Raw genomic sequence first — 24725 nt, 5'->3', positions numbered from 1 at the left:
TATAATTTTTTTGATAATCTACAGAACAAACCATCATTATACAATAACTTGGCTAATTAACCTAACCTGCCTAGTTAACCTAATTACCCTAGCCTTTAAGCCTTTAAATGTCACTTTAGGCTGTATAGAAGTGTCTTGAAAAATATCTAGTCTAATATTATTTACTGTCATCATGGCAAAAATAAAATAAATCAGGAATTAGAGGTGAGAAATTAAAACTATTATATTTAGAAATGTGCTGAAATAACTTCCCTACATTAAACAGAAATTGGAGGAAAAAATAAACAGGGGGCGCATAATTCTGACTTCATGTATGTATTATACAAACATAACACAGATTGCTATATTCCCCAGGGCTAATATGCATATATTCTCAGGCCAGCGTGTGAACATGAATGGAGCTGATCTGAAAGTATCATCTTCTCTTTTCTGTCACAGAGATGTATCAGTTTTCGGTCTCGGAGGGCGCCGCCGTCGGGACAGCGATCGGTCGGGTGATCGCGACAGATGCAGACATGGGTGAGAATACGGATATGAGTTACCTGATCAAAGACGAGGAGGGAGGAGAGCTGTTCAGAGTGTCCACTGATGGAGACACACAGGAGGCCGTCATCGCCATCAGAAAGGTACAGGAGACCTTCAGACCTGTCGTTTTACACTCTGAAGGTCATGCGCTTGTTTATAGCATTAAGTACTGATCAAAAAGCACCAGAACTGATTACCAAACTAAAATATGTAAACACTTTAGCTGTAAAAATGCGTAAAAAGCACATTAAAATATATTTTTTTATAATCCTAAAACATGTTTACAAATTATTTTATTATGCATTCATTTGTTCGTTCAGTTTGTTTGTTTATCATTCATTTATTTATTCATTCATTCATTCATTCATTCATTCATTCTTTATTTATTTATTCATTTATTCTTTCATTCATTTATTTATTTATTTAGTAAGTTATAGTTTATTTAATTATTTTTATTTACTTATTTAATTATTTTTTGTCTATATATATTTTTTATTTGTCTATATATATATTTTTTTGTATTAAATATTTGTTTATTTATCTTTTTTATTCTTCTATTCTTTTTTCTTTCTTTCTTTCTTTCTTTCTTTCTTTCTTTCTTTCTTTCTTTCTTTCTTTTATTTATTTATTAATTTAGTTAGCTAGTTTATTTGTCTATTCATTAATTTATCTATTTATTCATTTATTCCTTTTTTCATTCTTTAATTTATTTATTTAATAATTTATTTATTTGTATTTTTATTCATCAACCCATTCATCCATTTATCCATCCATCTAGTTGTTTGCTTATTTATTGTATATTTTCAATTCCATATAATACAATATTTTTGTACAATATTAATTTACAATTTTTTTACAATATTATTAGCCATTTGCTGATTCAAAACAGCACCAGAACTGTTTACCAAACTAAATCAAATATTTAAAATATTTAACTGTAAGATGTGTATAAATGTGTGTAAAATAAAAACTTCAACAACTTCCATTTATTGAATATTTGCACAGAAATATGTTTGGGAACTTATTTATTTATTTAGTTTTGGTTTATTTATTTATTTAAATATTTATTAATAAATTATATAAATTGCGTAAATTTAGGTCATAAATATTTATTGCTTTGTTTTTGTTTGTTTTTTGTTATTTTTTTCATTATTTCATTCGTTCATTCTTCATTTGTTTATTTATTTGTTTATTTATTATTTATGTATTTAATTAATATAATACATCAAGTTTCCATATCTTATGTATATAAGGGCATTATTATTATCCTCTTGTGATTTTTGTATACTTTTTCAAAACCCTTGTTAAACAGCTTAACTTTGGTTTATCACACCTGAGTTCAATTTCTTCAGCCACACCCCTAATTACTGCCACACCTGTTCACAATCAAGAAATCACTTAAATAGGACCTGCCTGACAAAGTCAAGTACAACAAAACATCCTCAAAAGATAGACATCACGCTGAAATTAAAAGAATATACCTATTTTTATAACATTAATTTTAGGAATGTTACTGATAATATGCAGATGGTGTAATACATTTAAATTGCAAATGTTGTGATAACCTATGTAAAACACAATTTCATAATTAATATTTTATGTATTTTTTAATGGATGTATTGCATTGCAAACAAGTGGTTTTAATTGGATTTTGGTTTTATTTTTTGTCTTTTTAATGGTATTTCTTTATTTTTGTACACTTTCAAAATCATTCCACATAAATTCACAGATTTTTTACAAACTTTGGTGTGGAAATAGCGAATAAAAAAATGATAATAATCCACAGATTATGTCTGACAAGTTATGTTATGCTTGCTTGATATGAATCAGTCAAGATTTCACACATGAAGCACTAGCTGGAGATGGACATTTGTACAGCAATACAAGCATTTTACTGTATTTTCATTAACTAACGTTAACAGATACTGTAATAAATGTAATGTTCATTGTTTGTTCAAGTTTGTAAATGCATTAATAAACAATAACTAATACAAGCTTTTTGTAAAGTTTTACTGATGTCCTTTTCTCTTCAGCCTCTAGACTTTGAGCACAAGCGCACACATAATGTGGTGGTGGAGGCTGTAAACAAGCACGTGGACCCTCGTTTTGTTGATCTGGGGTCTTTCCGGGACCAGACCATCGTGAGAGTCAGTGTTTCTGATGTGGACGAGCCGCCGATCTTCATGCCACCCGCTGGAACCATCATGGAGGTTCAGGAGGATGCTCGGCTAGGAGCGCTGGTGGGAATCGTGACAGCCAGAGATCCAGATATGGACAACGTCCCCATCAGGTGTGGTTTAATACAGTTCAAGTTTATTTGTATAGACACACACTTGAAACACACTTTACGTAATGTATATCAGATTTGCAAAAATGTCGACAGCGGCCTCTAGTGGATTTTACATCTGAAATGGGCAACAAAACATGCCCAGGGTCATGGGGGCCACTTGGGGGTGAACGTTAGGATGATTACAAGGCCTCATGCAGTTCATCAACCCCAAAACCCACAACACCTCCACCCAACAACTCCACCCACCCCCTCTTCACTTTCATTTGGGACACATTGACACCCCCCCCCCACCACTACCTTTTTGCTACTAAACCCCAGCTCTTTACTTTCGTCCGTGACATAAACATCACGACCTAAATCTAACCCTAATATCATCGTCTTATGACGTTGTGTGCCCGCTGGGCAATAACTACATGCACTACAGAATGTTACGTTTACACACATCCACAAACTACATGTAAATGCATCAGCTTTTACAGCGTAATACTCACTACTATTTTAAAAGGCTACTTTTTACTCTTATTTTGAGTAATATTCACAATATTTTACTCTTCTTGCACTACACCTTTAGGCAAGTAATGGTACTTTTACTTAAGTATGAGTTTTCAGTACTCTTTCCAGCACTGCTCATTACAGAAGTAAAATAAGCTTCAGTTTTCACCATTGATTACAGAAAGAATGATGTTTTTCTCAAGAGATTGATTTCTCTATAAATCACATTAGGAAACACTGCAGAAACTCCAGACCCTTGAAATATTTAGTAGTAATTTGTCCATGCATTTTTAGAAAAAACAAAAATTGTTGCATGGGCAAAACTTTGTTGCACAACTCTGCGGCGGCTATAGATCTTAGCGGGTTTGTGAATTTAAATACATCATTAAGCTTGGCAGCGGCGGTGCTTTATCAGCTATTTTATCACAATAGTGACTGTGGGTCTCAATGAGATAAAGTGAAAAGGCGAAACGGTTTGTTTATGTGTGTGTTTGTGCATCGGCGTGTGTATGTGTGTGTGTGTGTGTTTACAGCCTGGCCACAGTCCACTTCTTCTTAGTTTAGACAAGGATCAATTTCCTCCATTGAGGAGCCTATTACTGGAGATATACCGAGTCACGGAAGCGTAACAAAGTGTGGCTCTTGGAATGTGCAGGCCGGAGGCTTTTCCCATTACACTATGGGCACCTTGGCACGCGCACTTATCAACCTGCCATCCTCCTTTACAAACACACACTCGCTCCGGCCAGAAAAGCTTCTTCACCTGCAGGCTTTGGAAAGCATGTCAAATGTCTGCTGGATCGCAGGAACTCTCTGTCTGCTGTTGTGAAGTCTTGTGGATCCACACCTATGACTGCAGGCATAGAGTCTGCCTCACAATTGCAGCTGGTTCTGGCCGGGGGAACCCAACTCCCGGGGAACCGTGACTGACATGTTAAGTGATTGACCACAGTTTGTTGTATATGCCTTTAGGGGACAGCTTTATCTGAAATAGATTATACTGCAGTGGTGCGATTGCATGAAGCAAAGTGGAAACTTCACATTAAGCACAGAAAAACTGCGAAAGGTAGAGGTGTGCAATATGCTGGATATAGGACAGAATAATAATAATAATAATAATAATAATAATAATAATAATAATAATAATAGTAGTAGTAGTAGTAGTAGTAGTAGTAGTAGCAGCAGCAGCAGCTGCAACAGCGGCAGTAGTACATGTTTGTAAACTTGTAATTTGACAGATAGATATGTTGCATTAATATAATAATAATAATAATAATAAAAATCCATACACACTCTATCTATCTATCTATCTATCTATCTATCTATCTATCTATCTATCTATCTATCTTTCTATCTATCTATCTATCTATCTATCTATCTATCTATCTATCTATCTATCTATCTATCTATCTATCTATCTATCTATCTATCTATCTATCTATCTATCTATCTATCTATCTATCTATCTATCCATCCATCCATCCATCCATCCATCCATCCATCCATCCATCCATCCATCCATCCATCCATCCATCCATCCATCCATCCATCCATCCATCCATCCATCCATCCATCCATCCATCCATCCATCCATCCATCCATCATGTCAATTGTTTCAATTAGTCTTATATTTTATTGTTTTGTTTTATGTTTTTATTTAATTTGATTTAGCTTTTTTGGTTTTGTCATATTTTGATATTTTTTATATATAGTTATTTTTTATCTTGCATATCATTAAAAATATGCTGCATTTATGGATTTATGGATTTTTTCTTCCCTTCCTGTATGTGTTGTTTATGTTTAACCCACACATTAAAGTCAGCCTTTCAATGTTTAAACATCACATTAAGTACAAACAACTGTGGAAGGTAGATGTGTGTAATATGCTGGATATTGAACATTATTATTATTATTATTATTATTATTATTATTATTATGACGACGCGGTGACACAGTAGGTAGTGTGAATTGGGTAGGATAAAAAATTGTCCGTAGTGTACGTGTTTAAATGAGAGTGTATGGATGTTTCCGCTCCATAAAACATATGCTGGATAGGTTAATTTGCCGGTTCATTTAGCTGTGGTGACCCCTGATTAATAAAGGAACTAAGGGTGGTTTCACATACACTTTTGTTTTGGGAACGTATCTTGTTTGCCCAGTAAGCGTGGTTCGTTTGGCATATGTGAACAGGGTAATCGCGCTCTGTTCCTTGCCAACGAACCCTGGAGCGGTTCAATTGCAGTGAGAAAGCGATCCGATCCGAGCGCGGTTATATCACAGTGTTTTATGGATATGTAAAAGGCTTACGGCTATATGAAGAGAGAATTATGAGTAGGGCGGGTAGTTTCGCGAGTCTCCGGATGCCCGCAAACGAGTCATGATCTCCCGGTAATCACGCTTCTCCCTCCCGGTCCTTAAATAGGCATCGTCGTGCACCCTTCTCACCCCTTCCCACCGCGTCTCTCCTCAGACACGTCGCGCGCGCACCCTGTCAATCACCACCAAACCACCACCTCTCCTGACAGCTGAGCGGGACGCTGCAAAATAAACCCTGACACTCTGACCAATGTAAGAAGAGTTTACTCACATGTGACTTGTTTTAGCTCTTATGGTCCTATTAGAAACTTTGCAGTGTGAAAGCAAACCGCTCCTAGAGCAAAGAGCAACAATGTAACAATTGTAATCTCTGTTTCAGAACAACTGAATCGATTCACAGGTGTGAAAGCACCCTAAGACGAAAAGAAAATGAATGAATGATTATTATTATTATTATTATTATTATTATTATTATTATTATTATTATTATTATTATTATTATTATTATTATTATTATTATTATTGATGTTGTATTATTTTTAATAATAATAACAACAACAACAATAATAATAATAATAATAATGATAATAATAATAATAATAATAATAATAATAATAATAATAATAATAATAATAATAATAATAAAACACCACTTGGGCTTTTTATGCTATTATTTTTTTACATATGCAATGTTTTTGCATTTTACTTTTTATTTTATAATTTTTTTATTAAACCTTTCTTTTTATTTTTTGCCAGAGCATCAATAATGATACATTTTTTGAGGATTTGCTTTACATCTAATATTTATGTAATATACAGTATCCATCCATCCATTCATCCATTCATGTTCATTATTTTATTTTTTCTTTCCATCCAATTATTTTTCTATCTGTTCTTCTTATCTATTGTTTACCCAGCCATTCAATCTATTGTTAATCCATCCATACATCCATCCATTCATCCATCCATCCATCCATCCATCCAATCTATTGTTAATCCATCTATTCAATCTATTGTTAATCCATCCATCCACCCATCCATTCATCCATCAATGCCTCCCTCCCTCCATCCATCCAACCAACTAACCAACCAACCATCCATCCATCCATCCATCCATCAACCCAATCAAACATCCCTCCCTCTATCCAACCATCCATTCGTTCATTATTTCATTCTTTCTATCCATCCAATGATTTATCTATCTGTTCTATCTATTGTTTACACATCCTTCCTTCCTTCCTTCCACCCATCATTCCTTCAATTAATCATTTAGTCATTCATTCATCTATCCATTCTTCTCATCTGTTGTTCCTCCTTTCTTTCTTCCTTCTTTTCCATCCATCCACCCATCAGGTAAATTGTTTTAATTATTTTTTTATTGTTAATTTTATGCCATCACAGTCGCGCAATGGTTAGGGCTGTGACCTGCACAGCAAGAAGGTCGCTGGTTTAAGTCCCGGATTGGTTTGCATGTTTCCCCCATGTTGGCATGGGTTTCCCCTGGGTGCTCCGGTTTCCTCCATAGTCCAAACACATGCGCTATAGCTGAATTGAATAAGCTAAATTTACCATAGCGTATGTGTGTGAATGAGTGTGTATGGATGTTTCCCAGTACTGGGTTGCAGCTGGAAGGGCATCCGCTGTGTAAAACATATGCTGGATAAGTTGGTGGTTCATTCCGTTGTGGCGACCCTTGATAAGGGTCGAAGGAAAATGAACGAATGAAAAATACAAGTCGGATCTCATCCTTTATGTGCTGTTTGTGTTTACAGCACAGATTAAGATCAGCATATCGTCATGTAATGCCAATCACCTGCTAATCATTTGCTGGCATGTCATTATTTTCCAAACCAGCAACATAAGCAGTCAATCATACGAGTGTTAGTTTCTACAGCAGTGTATAATATCAGACTGCGGTAGGTCCGTGTTCGTTGCATAGCGAGAATTCTCCATCCTCAAACACACCCGTCCTGCATTTCAGTCACGCAATTCTCCATCCTGATAGAGCTCTTTATTCTCCAGAGCCATCAGCACACAAATATGATTTACTCATTGCTGCAGCTCAAAGGTGAATCACGAGGGAAGTAAAAGGCTTTGGCTGGCCGTATAGTCTCTCACACACACACATGCACACATCCACGTAGCCTTTGCAAATTACCTCTATTAAAAATGCATGAGGCTGCGCTCAAAGTGCTCCAGGTGTTATAAAGCACAGCGCAGCGGCTGGTTGGCTGGCACACATGTGCGGATGGCATGGCGCCCGTGCCCATCGCTACCACTTTAATCATCTCCACTGGACTCCGCTAGCAAACAGAGGCTCTGCCCAGACCCCATCCGTCTCTGCTGAAGCCCAGACACCCAGCAGCAGCAGCGGGACGAGCCCCGGAGAGCCCTGAATCTGCTGGAGAAACACACTAACACTGCTGGGACAGACCATCTGGGGATTGTTTTCCTTCCTCTTTTTGAGCTCCAAGAGAGGCACTGATATCTCTAAAAATATCACAACATCAAGATGACATACTGGAAATTAAATGAGTTTATCAATTATGCTGAAATAATATTGCAACAGTATCTGTCAGTGAGTGAATATATGAATGAATGAATGAATGAATGAATGAATGAATGAATGAATGAATGAATGAAATAATAAATCAATCAATCAATCAATTAGTCTTTAAATAACATTTCATTCATCCGTCTATTTATTTTCTACCCTTCCATCCATCCATTATGTTGTTCATCCATCCATCCATCCATCCATCCATCCATCCATCCATCCATCCATCCATCCATCCATCCATCCATCCATCCATCCATCCATCCATCCATCATCTATCTATCTATCTATCTATCTATCTATCTATCTATCTATCTATCTATCTATCTATCTATCTATCTATCTATCTATCTATCTATCTATCTATCTATCTATCTATCTATCTATCTATCTATCTATCTATCAATCTATCTATCTATCTATCTATCTATCTATCTATCTATCTATCTATCTATCTATCTATCTATCTATCATCTATCTATCTATCCAATCCATTCTTTCCATCCATCCATCCATCCATCCATTCATATATTCTTTCTATCCGCTCATTCATCCTTTCTTTCCATCCACCTACCCATCCATTCATATATTCTTTCCATCCATCCATCCATCCATCCATCCATCCATCCATCCATCCATCCATCCATCCATCCATCAACTATTCTTTTTTCTGTTCATCCAACCATTTCTTTTTATTTTATTTATCCATCAATTTATCCATTCAACCATTCTTTTTCCATCCATCATCCATCCATCCATCAATCCAACCCTTCTATCTCCATTCATCCATCCATCTATTATTATTTTTATTCATTCATTCGTCCATCCATTCATCCATCCATCCATCCATCCTTCCATTCTTTTTTCATCCATTATTTTTTCATCCATCTGTCCATTCATCCATCCATCCATCTATCCATCCGTCCATTTTTTCATCCACCCATCAATCAATCAATCCAACCCATCTTTTTTCCATCCATCCATTCTTTTTTCATTCATCCATTCATTCATCCATCCATCCATCCATCCATCCATCCATCCATCCATCCATCATCCGTTCATTCTTTTTCCATTCATCCACCTATCTATCCATCCATTATTTTCATCCACCCATCCATCCATCCATCAATCTATCCATCCATCGATCATTTATCCATCCATCCATCCATCCATCCATCCAACTAACCATTTTTTTTCTATACATCCATTCATTTTGTTCATCCACCCACCCAGCCATCCATCCTTCCAATCATCCATCCATCCATCCATCAATTATTTTTCCACTTATCTATCTCTTTATTTATTTATTTATTTTAATTTCAGCAACCTATTTGCATTTTAAAATGCATCCATCCATCCATTCCTTTTTATTATTTTGTTGTGTAGTTAGTTGTATAGTTATAGTTTTGAATTTGGAAAACTAATTGGATTTTAAAATACATCTATCCATACATCAATCCATACATCAATCCATGTTTTTTTTTCCAATGCTTCACCAATCCATAAATTCATTTTTTTTTCATTCACCCATTCATTCATCCATTCATCCATCCATTCATCCATCCATTCATTTTAAAATGCATCTATCCATCCATTCGCCCATCCATTCATTCATCCATCTATCCATCCATCCATCCATCCAACCATCCATCCAATCATCCATTCACCCATCCACCCATCCAATTATTCATTCATTCATTCATTCATTCATTCATTCATTCATACATCCATCCATTCATCCATCCATCCACCCAACAGAAAATCGAATACAGTGAACCTTAAAAGTTTTAATGTGTGTAAAAATTGTATCATCCATTGTCTAAGCAATAATTTACTTAATAATAGGCTAAATAATATATCAGTAATCTTTTTTTGTTTATTGCAATACAGTTTCTGAATGCAGTCCTGAATGAACACATCCACAAGTATTTCTTTGCAATATCTATATATTTATTTATTTTGTTAGTTAGTTATGTGTGAATGAATTGGTATGTGTGAACGAAAACATGCACAAGTTAAACAACCGGAGCACACGGAAGGAACTCACGCCAACACGGCAAGAACATGCAAACTTCACACAGAAATGTCAACTGGCCCAGCTGGGACTCAAACCGGTGCTCTTCTTGCTTCTTGCAGCTAACCACTGAGCCACCGTGCCGTCCCTATTCATGTATTTACAGGATTTATTTTAATAAAACTGTGTTTCCATGACAATTAAATGTCCACAGGAAGAATGTAGCCGCAAAATCTTTATTTTTCCACGGCCTGAATTCAGAATCTCCTCCACCTTGGCTTTAATAGCTTCTTTTCCACCGTCTCCCTTTGGGCAGTTTTACCTTCTTTTTTTTTTCAAAGAGCCGCCGCAGCCTATTGGCACAGAGTAATAAGCGCAAGGTAAAATAAGAAGTGAATTAATTCAGCCAAATTTGTATTCCACATAAAGTGTGTAAGTGCGGGGCTGACATGAAACCCCGAGGGCTGAGCGAATGAAGTGAGTAAAGCCACACACGCAAACCTCATCACTGTCACCGGGGTTTGTCTTTCACATGGGATGGAAATTTATTTTGCTTCATCAGAGCACCGTATGAAATATTAATAATTTGTTTGGCTAGGTTCAATTGAAGTACTGACTCTGGTTTGTCAGTTCGTGACTAGAAGTTAACACAGAGTGGTGTCTCATAAATCACGGGCAATGCTTACTCTTGTTTTTGTCTATCCATCTGGCAGTTTTTTTTTTTTTTTTTGTTAACAAATGATGAAATCATTCATTCATTCATTCATTTATTCATTCATTCATTCATTCATTCATTCATTCATTCATTCATTTATTCATTCATTCATTCATTCATTCATTTCCCTTTGGCTTGGTCTTTGGTTCAGAGGTCACCACAGAGAAATGAACCGCTAACTATTCTATCATATGTTTTATCCAGCAAATGCCCTTCCAGCTCCCATACGTGTGTACGTCTAATTTAGTTCATCAATTCTCCTATAGCGCATGTGTTTGGGCTGAGGGGGAAACCGGAGCACCTGAAGGAAACCCACATCAACACAGGAAGAACATGCAAACTCCACAAAGAATTGCCAACTGACCCAGCCAGGGCTTGAACCAGTGACCTTCTTGCTGCGACAGTGCTAATCACTGAGCCTACGTGCCACCCCCAATAATGAAATCATGAACACAGAAATAACAATAATATTAATAGTAATAGTAATAATAATAATAATAATAATAACAACAATAATAATAAGTTTATTGCATCTTACTAGGGAAATGTTTCTTATTTTCAAGTCTAAATTGAGGGACTAAAACTAAAAACCATTTTAAATGCACAATATAAAAGAAAACAAGAACACAAAAAAGGGGAAAAAGACTAAGTTGAAATATAAATATAAAATAATATAGTACTAGATATACAAATGTATATAAAATAATTATTAAAATAAAAATGACTGCATATCAAGAAATAATAGTACATGCTTACTATTATTATAAAAAATAAATTCATAATATTCATAATAATAATAATAATTATTATAATTATAATAATAATAATAATAATTATTATTATTATTATTATTATTATTATTATTATTATTATTATTAGTAGTAGTATTATTAGTATTATTATTATTGTAATTATTCTTATTTATTTATTTATTTATTTTTTAGCAAAATAAATTGACAACCAACTAAAATAAATAAATAAGAAGAACAACGACAACAATAATAATAATAGTAATAATAATAATAATAATAATAATAATAATGAACACAAAACAACAATAATAGTAATGAATTTAATTTTAATAATAGTATGAATTTACTATAATTGATATGCAGTTCTTTTTTATTTTGAAAATAGTTTTATTTATTTATATATTTAATGATAACAATAATAATAATAATAATAATAATAATAATAATAATAATAATAATAATAATAAATAATAATAATAGTAATTATTATTATTATTATTATTATTATTATTATTATTATTATTATTATTATTATTATTATATTATTATTATTATTATTATAGGTATTATTTATTTATACATTTATTTATTTATTTATTTATTTATTTATTTATTTATTTATTTATTTATTTATTTATTTTAGCTGGTTGCCAAAAAACATTTGTGTGCTATAAAAATGGAATAACTAAAATGACTAAAACTAAAATGTAATAAACCATATTTAATAATTAATTAATTATTAATATGTACTTGTATTAAACTATCTAGATATAATATATACAGTATATGGATACACAATACAAAAACACATCTAGTGACTTCATTTATTTGGTTTTGACTTTGTTATCAACTGTAGTTTTGTATTTCTGACTTCAAGTCAGATTCTCTTAAAATAAAATAACCGATAGTTTACAATGCATCATGGTGTATCAAGTGTCTCCGTTTTGTCACTAAAAGGGAACATCAGCTAGGAAAGTTCCAGTTAGTTAAACTGTCTTTATAATCGCAACCTGGATAACACATTTGTTGCTAACATTTGTAGATAAGTGTGAGTGTGACATGATTTCAGAGCTGTTTTCTAACATCTTTTTTAACTGTAGTGTGTAATTATGTGTGATGCTGACAGTTGCTGTCAAGCATCAAAGCACATAAAAGCACAAGCAAACCACTGAAATAAACCTTTGATTTACACACTATTCACACAATTCAATTTCATCTTTCCCTCTTATTCTTCACTGTCAAAAAAATATTTTTGTAAGTTGGAAATGCGTTGAAAAATAAGATTGTGTGCTTTACAAGAAAAAAACTAGTTCGGTTTTGTAATTGTTCTGGGTTTTTTTTATTTCTATATCTTTTTTTTTCTGTAGAGAGAAAGAATTAAAATATATACCAGTGATTTTTCAACTGGTCGGCCACGACAATATTACAGGGGGCTGCCTGCTGTTCAATAATTAATTTTCCTTCGACTTACTGCCTTTATTTATCAGGGGTCGCCACAGTGGAATGAACCACCAACTATTCCACTATATGGTTTAAACCATATGGCCTTCCAGCAATAGTTAATTGCCATCTGAAATCTTTATACTTTGTAACAATTTTTCAATATATATATATATATATATATATATATATATATATATATATATATATATATATATATATATATATATTATGGTTGTCAAATGTATTGTTTCCTCAGTGCACTGTGATACAAATGCAGAAAATTATATATATTTATTTTTATTATTATTATTTTTTGCTTTTTTATTATTATTATTTTTTTTGCTTTTTAAATATTTTCCAAATGATGTTTAACAGAGCAAGGAAATTTGCACTGTATGTCTGATCATGTTTTTTTTTTTTGTTTTTTTTTTCGGAGAAAGTCTTATTTGTTTAATTTTGGCTAGAATAAAAGTAGTTTTTAATTTTTAAACACCATTTTAAGGTCAAAATTATTAGCCTTTTTAAGCATATATTTGTCTCACAAGGCTATAGAACAAACCATCGTTATACAATAACTTTTCTAATTACCCTAACCTGCCTAGTTAACCTAATTAACCTAGTTAAGCCTTTAAATGTCACTTTAAGCTGTATAGAAGTGTCTTGAAAAATATCTAGTCAAATATTATTTACTGTCATCATGGCAAAGATAAAATAAATCAGTTATTAGAAATAAGATATTAAAACTATTACGTTAAGAAATGTGTTGCAGAAATCTTCTCTCCGTTAAACAGAAGTTGAGTAAAAAATAAATGGGGGCTAATAATTCTTCAACTGTGTAAATATTTATTTCATTAGACTGTATGACATTTTATTCTTTTAATTTTGAATCAATCTTAGTAAAATCACTTTTTTCTTTTGTATATTTTAATAAGTACGGATCCCTATATAAGTATACTATTTTATTCTTATATGAATACATATGCTAATTGACTAATGTGTCAAAATAATTAATTTGTGGGTCCCTAGTGTTTAATTTACTAGAGTTTATTTCATTTTTATTTTAGCTTGATGTAAATTTTAACTTTCTTTGATTTAATTTCAGAATTTTTAAAATTTTATTTAATTTATTTAATTTTAGCAATTAAATTTTTTGATATTTTCTTTGATAACAGATAGATATGCTAATACACAGTTAAAGTCAGAAATATTAGACAATATTCCTGAATTAGTACCCCCCCGTATATATTATATTATATATTTTTTTCAACACATTTCTAATCATAATATTATAAATAACTCATTTCTACTTACTGATTTATTTTATCTTTGTCATGATGACAGAACATAATATTTGACTAGACAGTTTTCAAGATACTAGTTTTTCAGCTTAAGTGACATTTAAAGGCTTAACTAATTTCATTAAATAAGTTAGAGTAATTAGGCAAGTCATTGTATAACGATGGTTTGTTCTGTAGACAATTGAAAATAAATAATGCTTAAAGGGGCTAATATTGACCTTAAATAGGTCTTTAAAAAATACTATAGAAATGCTTTAATTCTAGCCGAAATAAAACAAATCAGACTTTTTCCAGTGGAAAAAACACTATAAGAAATACTGTGAAAAATTCCTTGCTCTGTTAAACATCAATTGGGAAATATTTGTAAAAAATAAAATAAAATCACAGAAGGGTGGATAATTTTGACTTCAACTGTATGTATTAGGTAATTAATTAATTAAATCCAACTTGTGCAGAAAAAAATCTAGAATAGTTTTCTAATGTGTGTGACTCTAAAATACCATAAAAATAAAATAAAATGTATATAAAAACAAAATAATAATAAAAAAGGTTAAAAAAAATCCTCATAAAATAATGTTACTGTTAATAATAATGTTTCAAATGTCACTGATAATTTGATACAACTTTACTCATTTATATCAAATCAAAATAAATAAAACATTTAATGAAACTTATAAAAAAATATAAAAATTAATATATAAATGTCAGTGCATTTCTTATTTTTTTTCTATATGTATTTGTGTGCAGGTTTTCTATAGAGCGGAGCACAGACCAGGAGCAGATCTTTAATATTGATCCAGTAACGGGTGCCATCACTCTGGGCAAGATCCTGGACAGGGAGACCGCCGGCTGGCACAACATCACTGTTACCGCAGTAGAAGCAGGTAAACGTCACGTCATCACTCTTGGAAATCTCCATCAGTCTCAATGCCTTTAAAGCCAAAGCAGAATGATGTGTTTCAGTTTGACACAGTATTTGCTGAAGCATTACCTGTGTCTTATAGAGCTGATGCTGCAATCTTAAGCTGAATTAACAGACATGAGGAAGCAGTTATTGTGTTTGGATAAATGCAGTGTTGATGGATTGATGCAGAAATTAACTGTGTGATGGTTTGTGTTGTAGATATTGCACCTTTTTCTATTTTGATGCTCTTTGCATTAGCCTGAAAGAGAGAAATTAAAATCTATAAAAAGTGCATAATATATGGCCACTTTATTAGGTACACCTTACTAGTACCGGGTGAGACCCCCTTTTGCCTTCAGATCTGCTTTAATCCCTCTTGGCATAGATTTATCAAGGTACTGGAAATATTCCTCAGAGATTTAGCTCCATATTGACATGACAGCATCACGCAGTTGCTGCAGATTTGTCGGCAAATCTCCCGTTCCACCACATCCCAAAGGTGCTCTATTGGATTGAGCTCTGGTGACTGTGGAGGCCAATTGAGTACAGTGAACTCATTGTCATGTTCAAGAAACCAGTCTGAGATGATTCACGCTTTAAGACGTTCACAGAACTACCGCTCACTTGATATATATCTTTTTCTGACCATTCTCTGTAAATCCTGGAGATGGTTGTGCGTGAAAATCCCAGTAGATCAGCAGTTTCTGAAATAATCAGACCAGCCCATCTGGCACTAACCATGTCATGTTCAAAGTCACTTAAATCTCTAACATGTCTACATGCCTAAACACATTGAGTTGCTGCCATGTGATTGGCTGATTAGATATTTGCATTAACGAGCAGTTGGAGAGGTGTACCTAATAAAGTGGCCAGTGAGTGTATATCAAACGTAGATTGATGCATAATGAAATTTAAGGAACTGTGCATTTATTTATTTAAATTTGAGTCTGCATTGGCCCGAACGAGAGAAATTAAAATAGATTTTAAAAAGTGCATAATTTTTAATAAGGTAAATCAACATACCAATACATTAAAGTAATAACTGTTTTGTTTGTATAGCACTGCAAAATAAAATATGTAGATAATAAATACAAACTGGCAAGACAGATTGATGCAGAAATCCACTTTAAGGCTCTACAGTGTAGATTTTTTATTAATTGATAATAAAGGAATGAATTATATTACACATTCATTGAGAAGAAAACAAAATGGTGCAGATTTTCGGTGCAATATTAGGGATTAAATAGTTTATACAATAAAAAACTAAATATAATAATAACTAAAAGATATGCAAATGCGCCTTTACAGTAAATGCCATTTATTAACACCTAAAATGCATGAATTTTATTAAATAAAAGATAATACAAAATACAATAAATACAAAAAGCATTAAATTGCAAAATTCAGGCAAATTGATGTGAAAATTTATATAAAAAATATGCAAAAAAAAAAAACTTAACTGTCATATATTGAAGACAATGACACTCAAATGCAGTTTTGAGGTCGAATCCAGACACGTGATTTATTGCAATGACATTCACGCGTTTATAAGTGTCCAAAAACATTTCAAACAGCTGCTTTTCCCTCATCTCCATTCATCAGCTGAGCAGAAGCCATGCGGCACATGTTTATTTGCGTTTTAGCATTCAGATAACACTCGTAGATTTGTTTGTCTCCACACATATGGATGCTCTTTCTGAGAGTTGCATCACGCATCGGCCTTTAGTCAAAGAATTTGTCATTTTTAAGCTGAGAGAAAACACTTCCAGACCTCACAAACACACACACACAATCACACAGAGTTTGGCTGCTTTACAAACTCATTTTTTGCCGAAAAAAAGAAAGTCAAAGTCAACAGCTTCATCTGAATTCCCCACACCACAAAAATACAGTAGATAAAATCTGGAGCAGACGCTTTATATAATTCCCCCGTACATCCGCAAGTGAGCATTTCACACTCAAAAGCAACAGCTGTTTCGTTTCGTTACGTTACGTTTCGTTACGTTACGTTTCATTTCGTTTTATTTTGTTTTGTTTTGTTTTGTTTTGTTTGTTTTGTTTTGTTTTGTTTTGTTTTGTTTTGTTTTGTTTTGTTTTGTTTTGTTTTGTTTTGTTTTGTTTTGTTTTGTTTTGTTTTGTTTTGTTTGTTTTGTTTTGTTTTGTTTCGCTTTGTTTTGTTTTGTTTTGTTTCGCTTCGTTTTGTTTTTTGTTTTTTTTTTGTTTTTTTTTGTTTTTTTTTGTTTTGTTTTGTTTCGCTTTGTTTTGTTTTGTTTTGTTTCGCTTCGTTTTGTTTTTTGTTTTTTTTTTGTTTTTTTTTGTTTTTTTTTGTTTTGTTTTGTTTTGTTTTGTTTTGTTTTGTTTTGTTTTGTTTTGTTTTGTTTTGTTTCGCTTCGTTTTGTTTTGTTTTGTTTTGTTTTGTTTCGTTTCGTTTCGTTTTGTTTCGCTTTGTTTTGTTTCGCTTTGTTTTGTTTCGTTGTTTTTTTTTCTTATATATTATTTATTCTTTTTCTTTTTTCAGCTTAGTCCATTTATTAATCTGCGGTCTCTACAGCAGAATGAACCGCCAACTTATTCAGCACATGTTTTATGCAGCGGATGCCCTTCCAGCTGCAACCCATCTCTGGGAAACATCAATACACACTTATTCACAAACATACACTACGGACAATTATACCCAATTCACCTGTACTGCATGTCTTTGGACTTGTGGAGGAAACCGGAGCACCCGGAGGAAACCCACACGAATACAGGGAGAACATGCAACACCACACAGAAACGCCAACTGACCCAGCCGAGACTGAAACCAGCAACCTTTTTGCTGCGCCACTGCGTCTTCTCTTATATATTAATATTTTCTTATTTAGTATGGAAGTTTATGTGACATTATGTGTCTTATTTATGTACAAACAATATAATTGACCTTTTTATTAATTGAATTTAACTTTAAACATGAATAAACTTTTGATCTATTTATTTAAGCATAAAAATCAACAGCTTTCCATTGTGGTTACAAAAATATTCAGTGAAAAATATATTGTGAACACATATAATTTCTTAATATTTTATGCCTTTTTAATATACATTTTTAAATAGGCTTTAAAAATAGGTACTAATTAGCTATTTATTTAAAAAATATACATTTATTTATATATAAACACAACATCTAAATTCCCCACACCACAAGACACAACCAATCAATATCAGCAGAGATAGGTATGTGATAGTATATTTATGATTATATTATTATAAAGATATTGTTATAAATCCTTATATGTTCTTAATTCGTACTTCTGTAAGGTTTTTTTTTTTTTTTTTTTTTTTTTTTTTTTTTTTCTGTAGATAGACTATATATATATACATGCCTAAATGCATGAGTTGCTGCCATGTGATTGGGTAACTAGAAATTTGTGTTAAAGAGCAGTTGGAAAGGTGTACCTAATAAAGTGGCCAGGGATTTTGTATTTTTATATGTCATTGTTTTTTATGGAAGTTCATTTGACATGATATGTCTTGTTTATGTGCAAATAGTATAACTTACCCATTAATTTACCTATTATGAATTAATTTAAACTTTAATCATGAATATAATATATAATATTTATATATTTAGTATAAAATAACTATAGAATTCAACAGCTTTGGTTATAAAACTTTTTTACAGCATTTCTTTAAAGATAGACTAGAAAATGGGTCAATATATTATATTGTATTTTCTTTTTTCCAGACCTTTCTCTGTAAACCATAGAGATGGTTCTGCATGAAAATCCCAGTAGATCAGCAGTTTCTGAAATACTCAGACCAGCCTGTATGGCACCAACAACGATGCCACGTTCAAAGTCACTTAAATCCCCTTTCTTCCCCATTCTGATGCTCAGTTTGAACTGCAGCAGATCATCTTGACCATGTCTACATGCCCAAATGCATTGAGCTGCTGCCATGTGATTGGCTGATTAGAAATTTGCGTTAACGAGCAGTTGGACAGGTGTACCTAATAAAGTGGCCGGGGAGTATAGGTTATTCATTCGACATGATGTGTCGCATTTACATGCAAATAATATAACTTACCTAGTATCCATCCATTTAAACTTTAAACATGAATATAATATTTATATATTTAGTATAAAATAAGTATTAAAATAAACAGCTTTCCAGTATGGTTATAAAAAAAACTTGTTTATGACATTTTTTAAGGATAGACTATAACATGGGTCAAAATATTATATAAATTTAAAAAATAATTATTTATTTATAAATGCAGCATTCTCAAAGTCAGCTTTCTCATCTAAATTTCCCCCACGCCACAAAAATACATGAAATGTGTGCTCGGCGAGCAATGAGGCGTGAAGTGGCCGGTTTGCAGACACTTTTTATAATTCCCTCGAACATCCGCAATGAACATTTCACAGTCCAGTCAAGAGCGTAATGAGTGTTCATCCAAGAGTTACGTTGGAGATCGATGTGTGCTTCACACGCCATTGCAGGAGATATTAGTAAATATGATATTTCAGACAAGCTCGGAATCCGCACTTCAGTTTGCCTCAGTTGGCTGAGAATAAATACATTTTCAATCTTTTTAAGAGCTTCAGTTTAGTCTTACTAAAGCAGACGAACTGTATAGTGGATGGCAAACCATTGCCAAAACTCAGCCTTTTCCTCTCTTTCTGTCTAATATACAGTGCTTTTAGTTGTAATACGTGCAGGTTAGAAAAAGAAACTGATTGTTCTGGACTATTTAATTAATTTATTTATTTTTTTGTATTTTTTATTAGAATAAGTTGTTTTTTGGAGTTTGCATGTTTTCCCTGTGTTCGCGTTGGTTTCCTCTGTGTGCTCCAGTTACCCCCACAAGTCCAAAGACATGCGGTATACATATATTTTATTCAGGATATACAGAAGGCAATACCAAAATGAATGCTAAGTCAGTCATATTGTATTATAACTTTTTTATAATTATTTATTATGGTAGTTCATATGAGATGTGTCTGTTTACATAATATATATATATATATATATATATATATATATATATATATATATATATATATATATATATATATATATATATATATATATATATATATATATATATATATGTGTGTGTGTGTGTGTGTGTATACACACACATATGAATATATATATATATATATATATATATATATATATATATATATATATATATATATATATGACATTAAAATGTTTTTATTTAACTAATTTAACTAATTTAACTAATTTATTTAACATTCATTGAATATTTTATATTTATTTTCATTGTTTTTTATAGTTTTTTTATTATGTTATTTGTTTATTAATGTATTGCAACAGTTATGTAACATTATAAGCCCCCCTTCTGATTTTTTATTCTTTTTAAAATATTTTCCGAATGATGTGTAACAGAGCAAGGAAATTTTCACAGTATGTCTGATAATATTTTTTATTCTGGAGAAAGTCTTATTTGTTTTATTTCGGCTAGAATAAAAGCCGTTTTAAATTTTTTAAACACCATTTAAGGTAAAAATTATTAGCCTCTTTAAGCTATATTCATTTTCTGATAGTCTACAGAGCAAACCATCATTATAGACTAACTTGCCTAATTACCCTAACCTGCCTAGTTAACATCATTGACCTAGTTAAGCCTTTAAATGTCACTTTAAGCTGTATATATATATATATATATATATATATATATATATATATATATATATATATATATATATATATATATATATATATATATATATATATATATATATATGTATGTATGTATATATATATATATATATATATATATATATATACATTAAAAAAAATTTCAATAAATAATCTTTGTAATATATAGTAATATTTTCTTATTGTTGCATTACAACAATAAACATATTATCATAATAAAAACCCATAAAAACAATGATCAATTAATAATATAGTATTGTTTATTTTCTTAAATGCATTCATTTAACTAACAATTGTAATTTTGAATTGTTTTATAATTAAAGTAAATCTCCATATATATATATATATATATATATATATATATATATATATATATATATATATATATATATATATATATATATATATATATATATATATAATATTTTTATTATTATTTGTTTTTTAATTCTGTCAGACTTCTTCAAAGCAGACAGATATACCAGCTATAAACTCATCTTGAGGAGACTCGTCTGTCCTCCTCGTCCTGCAGGAGTTATCAGGTCTTCTCTCAGTAAAGTCCTGCCTCAGACTGTCAGAAAGTCTGAATCCTATCAGCCCAACAAGAGTGACATATAATTTGTGCGCGTTTGATAGGGTGTATGATATCAAAGTGCAGACAGGCTGGCTCTCGCTCTTCCTCTCTCCCAGGTGATAAATAGAGGGAAAACCATCATGTCTTGCCCTCGGGGTAAAGAGATACTACGGCACAGTTGTGTCTTTATCTCCACTGGAAGGACATTTGGTGTGGAGAGTGAAAAATAACTGCTCTGAGACTGCTTTTTAGCACTTTCCAGACTACTGCTGCTGTAAAACTTGCCCTTTTCCACTGCCGGAAATCAACGAATGCATACATTCACACATTTTATTAGTCCATTCTAAAAAAAAAAAGATGAGCAAACAATATGAGGAATATTAATATGTTGACAAAATACATCTTTATTTAGTGTTTATCTAACCATATGGAAAGATGTTGATTTTTACACTTCAATAAGTGTATATATTATTTTTTTGTTTAATCAATACATTTTAAGATTAATTATTTGCATGATCAAATGAATAAATTTTACCCATTTTTCGGTAATCATTTTACAATCAAAAGCAACATATTTTATTTATATAATATTTATTTTTTTGTGTATTTATAAAACATTTTTTTATTTTATTTTATTTTTATTCATTGATTTATTCGTTTTAATTATTTGTTTTTCTCTATTTGTTTATGTTCTTATTTAGTATGGTAGTTCTATCAACATGATGCGTCTTGTTTACATACAACAATATTGTGATGTTATTTTTATGCATTTCATTTTTTATTTACTTAATTATTTAATTAATTCAATTATTTATTTAACTATATCAAGAAATGTAATTTCATTATTTATTTTTTATTAGTTAATTTAAACTGTAAGCATGAATATAAGTTGTGATATATTTATCAAAGTCTAAAAATCAACAGCTTTCCAATATGCTCTAAAACTTTCCCTTTGCAGGAAATATTGATATTTAATAAATATCACCCATGTTTCATCTGAAAAATAGAGATGAGCGTACAATAATAAGAATATTAATATGTTGACAAAATACATCTTTATTTAGTGTTTATCTAACCATATGGGGAAAAAAAATCACTCTTACACTTTAATAAGTGTACATATTAATTTTTATGTTTTAATAAATATATTTTAATATTAATTATTCGCATGATCGAATTAATAAATTTTACCAATTTTTCAGCAACAGATTTTATTTGAATAATTTTTTTGTTTGTTTATTTTTTAAAACATATTTTAATTTTATTTATATGTGTTGGTTTATTCTTTTATATCATTTGTTTTATTATGTTTTTAAATGTATTTATATATTTATTTTCTTATTTAATATTGTAGTTTATTTAACATGATATGTTTTCACATACTACAATATTGTGATGTTTTTTAAGCAGTTCATTTTTTTTCTTAATTATTTAATTAATTTAATAATTAATTTTAATTGAATTATATCAAGCAATTTAATTTCCTTATTTATTTTTATTAGTTAATTTAAACTTTAAGCATGAATATAATTTGTGATATATTTATTAAAGTCTAACAATCAACAGCTTTCCAATATGCTCTAAAACTTGCCCTTTTCTACTGCAGGAAATGTTTTATCTGGAATAAAAGCGATGAGCTTATAATAATAAGAATATTAATATATATTAAATATATTAATATATATACAAAACACATCTTTATTTAGTATTTTTCTGATAATGTAGAAAAGATGTTGATTTTTACACTTAAATTAATGTATATTTTAATCTTTCAATTTTAAATTAATTAATACATTTAAATAATAATTACTTAATTTAATAAAACAAATTTTCATAAAAAAATCAATAATTAAATCATAAAAATGTATTATAATCTTTCTCTCCACTGAAAGGGCATTTGGTGTGGAACGAGAAAAACATCTTCTCTGTGACTGCACTTTTTAGCACTTTTCCAGTCTACTGCTGCTCTGAAACTTGCCCTTTTCCACTGCTGGAAATGTAGAAGGCTTTATTTGTAACCAGGAATGACATTTCTGTAATCACAGCTCGACACTTTGCTTCATTTTTAATGAAAATGCCAAAGTTCACCGTCCACTTTAATGTACATTTCAATGCTTCTACACTTTTTGCTTTGAAGGTTTTTAAAATCTGCACAGATAAAACAGGTCAAAAGCAAAACACTCTTTTAAATTTGTTTAATGCATTTTGCAATTCAGCACTGAAGTAACATACAGCTTGATTTGACAGTCAGTGTTTGTCCCCAGCAGACACACAACGTCATAAGGCGATAATATTAAGTTAGATTTAGGTCACCAGCATCTAACGACAACATTATTTTGATGTCCAATAATGACGTTAATGTTTTGTTGACGTCAAATACTGATGTTTATTCATCAGGTATGGCAACCGTCAGCATCTGATAGATGACATAGTGGTAACGTCCACACAACGCTAAGCTGGAACATCAGTAGATGTTGATATTTGGTTCTTTTTAAGTTACGTTGGAAAGTAACTAAAATGCAACGTCTGTCCAACATTGGACATTGATGTTATGTTTATGTCACTTGCAAATTCATTTATTTTGAATTTTGGATTAATCAAATAATGAGCAGGAAAAAAAAAAAAAAAAAATATATATATATATATATATATATATATATATATATATATATATATATATATATATATATATATATATATATATATATATATATTTATATATATATATATATATATATATATATATATATATATATATATATATATATATATATATATATATAATTATATAATTTATTTATTATGGTACTTAATTTTATTTATTAGATTAAGTAATTAATATTCAAACGCATTAATTTGAAATTTAAACATACATTTATTAAGGTGTAAAATTTAACATCCTTTTCATGTGGTTACAAAAATACCCAAATAAAGATGGATTTTGTCAACATATTAATATTATTTAATATTATATGCTTTATATCTTTCTATTATTTCCCAGAGGTGGGTTGCGGGTGGAAGGGCATCTGCTGCGTAAAAACTTGCTGGATAAGTTGGCGGTTCATTCCGCTGTGGCAACCCCGGATAGAAGGGACTTAGCCGACAAGAAAATGAATAAATGAATGAATGTCTTTTTATTATTAGTGGACTGAAAAATGTGTGTAATTAATTAATT

The 24725-nt window shown here is 31.1% G+C and overlaps 1 protein-coding gene across 4 annotated transcripts in view; it reads left to right on the top strand.

Moving 5' to 3' along the window:
* The window catches only part of cdh22 (cadherin 22), a 499150-nt gene that overhangs the window by 339646 nt on the left and 134779 nt on the right, over positions 1-24725 (top strand). For 3 of the 4 annotated variants that reach the window (XM_073954734.1, XM_073954733.1, XM_073954732.1), the window contains 3 exons: positions 439-626; positions 2559-2815; positions 15150-15286. In XM_073954734.1, the coding sequence (XP_073810835.1) occupies positions 439-626; positions 2559-2815; positions 15150-15286 (582 nt within the window). Of the gene's footprint in view, positions 1-438; positions 627-2558; positions 2816-15149; positions 15596-16172; positions 17139-24725 lie in introns of those variants that run through there. The other variant, XR_012408257.1, reaches the window with a different exon arrangement.

Source organism: Danio rerio, chromosome 6 (genome assembly GCF_049306965.1).
Source record: "Danio rerio strain Tuebingen ecotype United States chromosome 6, GRCz12tu, whole genome shotgun sequence".
In the NCBI taxonomy this organism is placed as follows: domain Eukaryota; kingdom Metazoa; phylum Chordata; class Actinopteri; order Cypriniformes; family Danionidae; genus Danio; species Danio rerio.
Note: the sequence above shows the minus strand (reverse complement) of the source record. Positions and strands in the feature narration are given on the sequence as shown.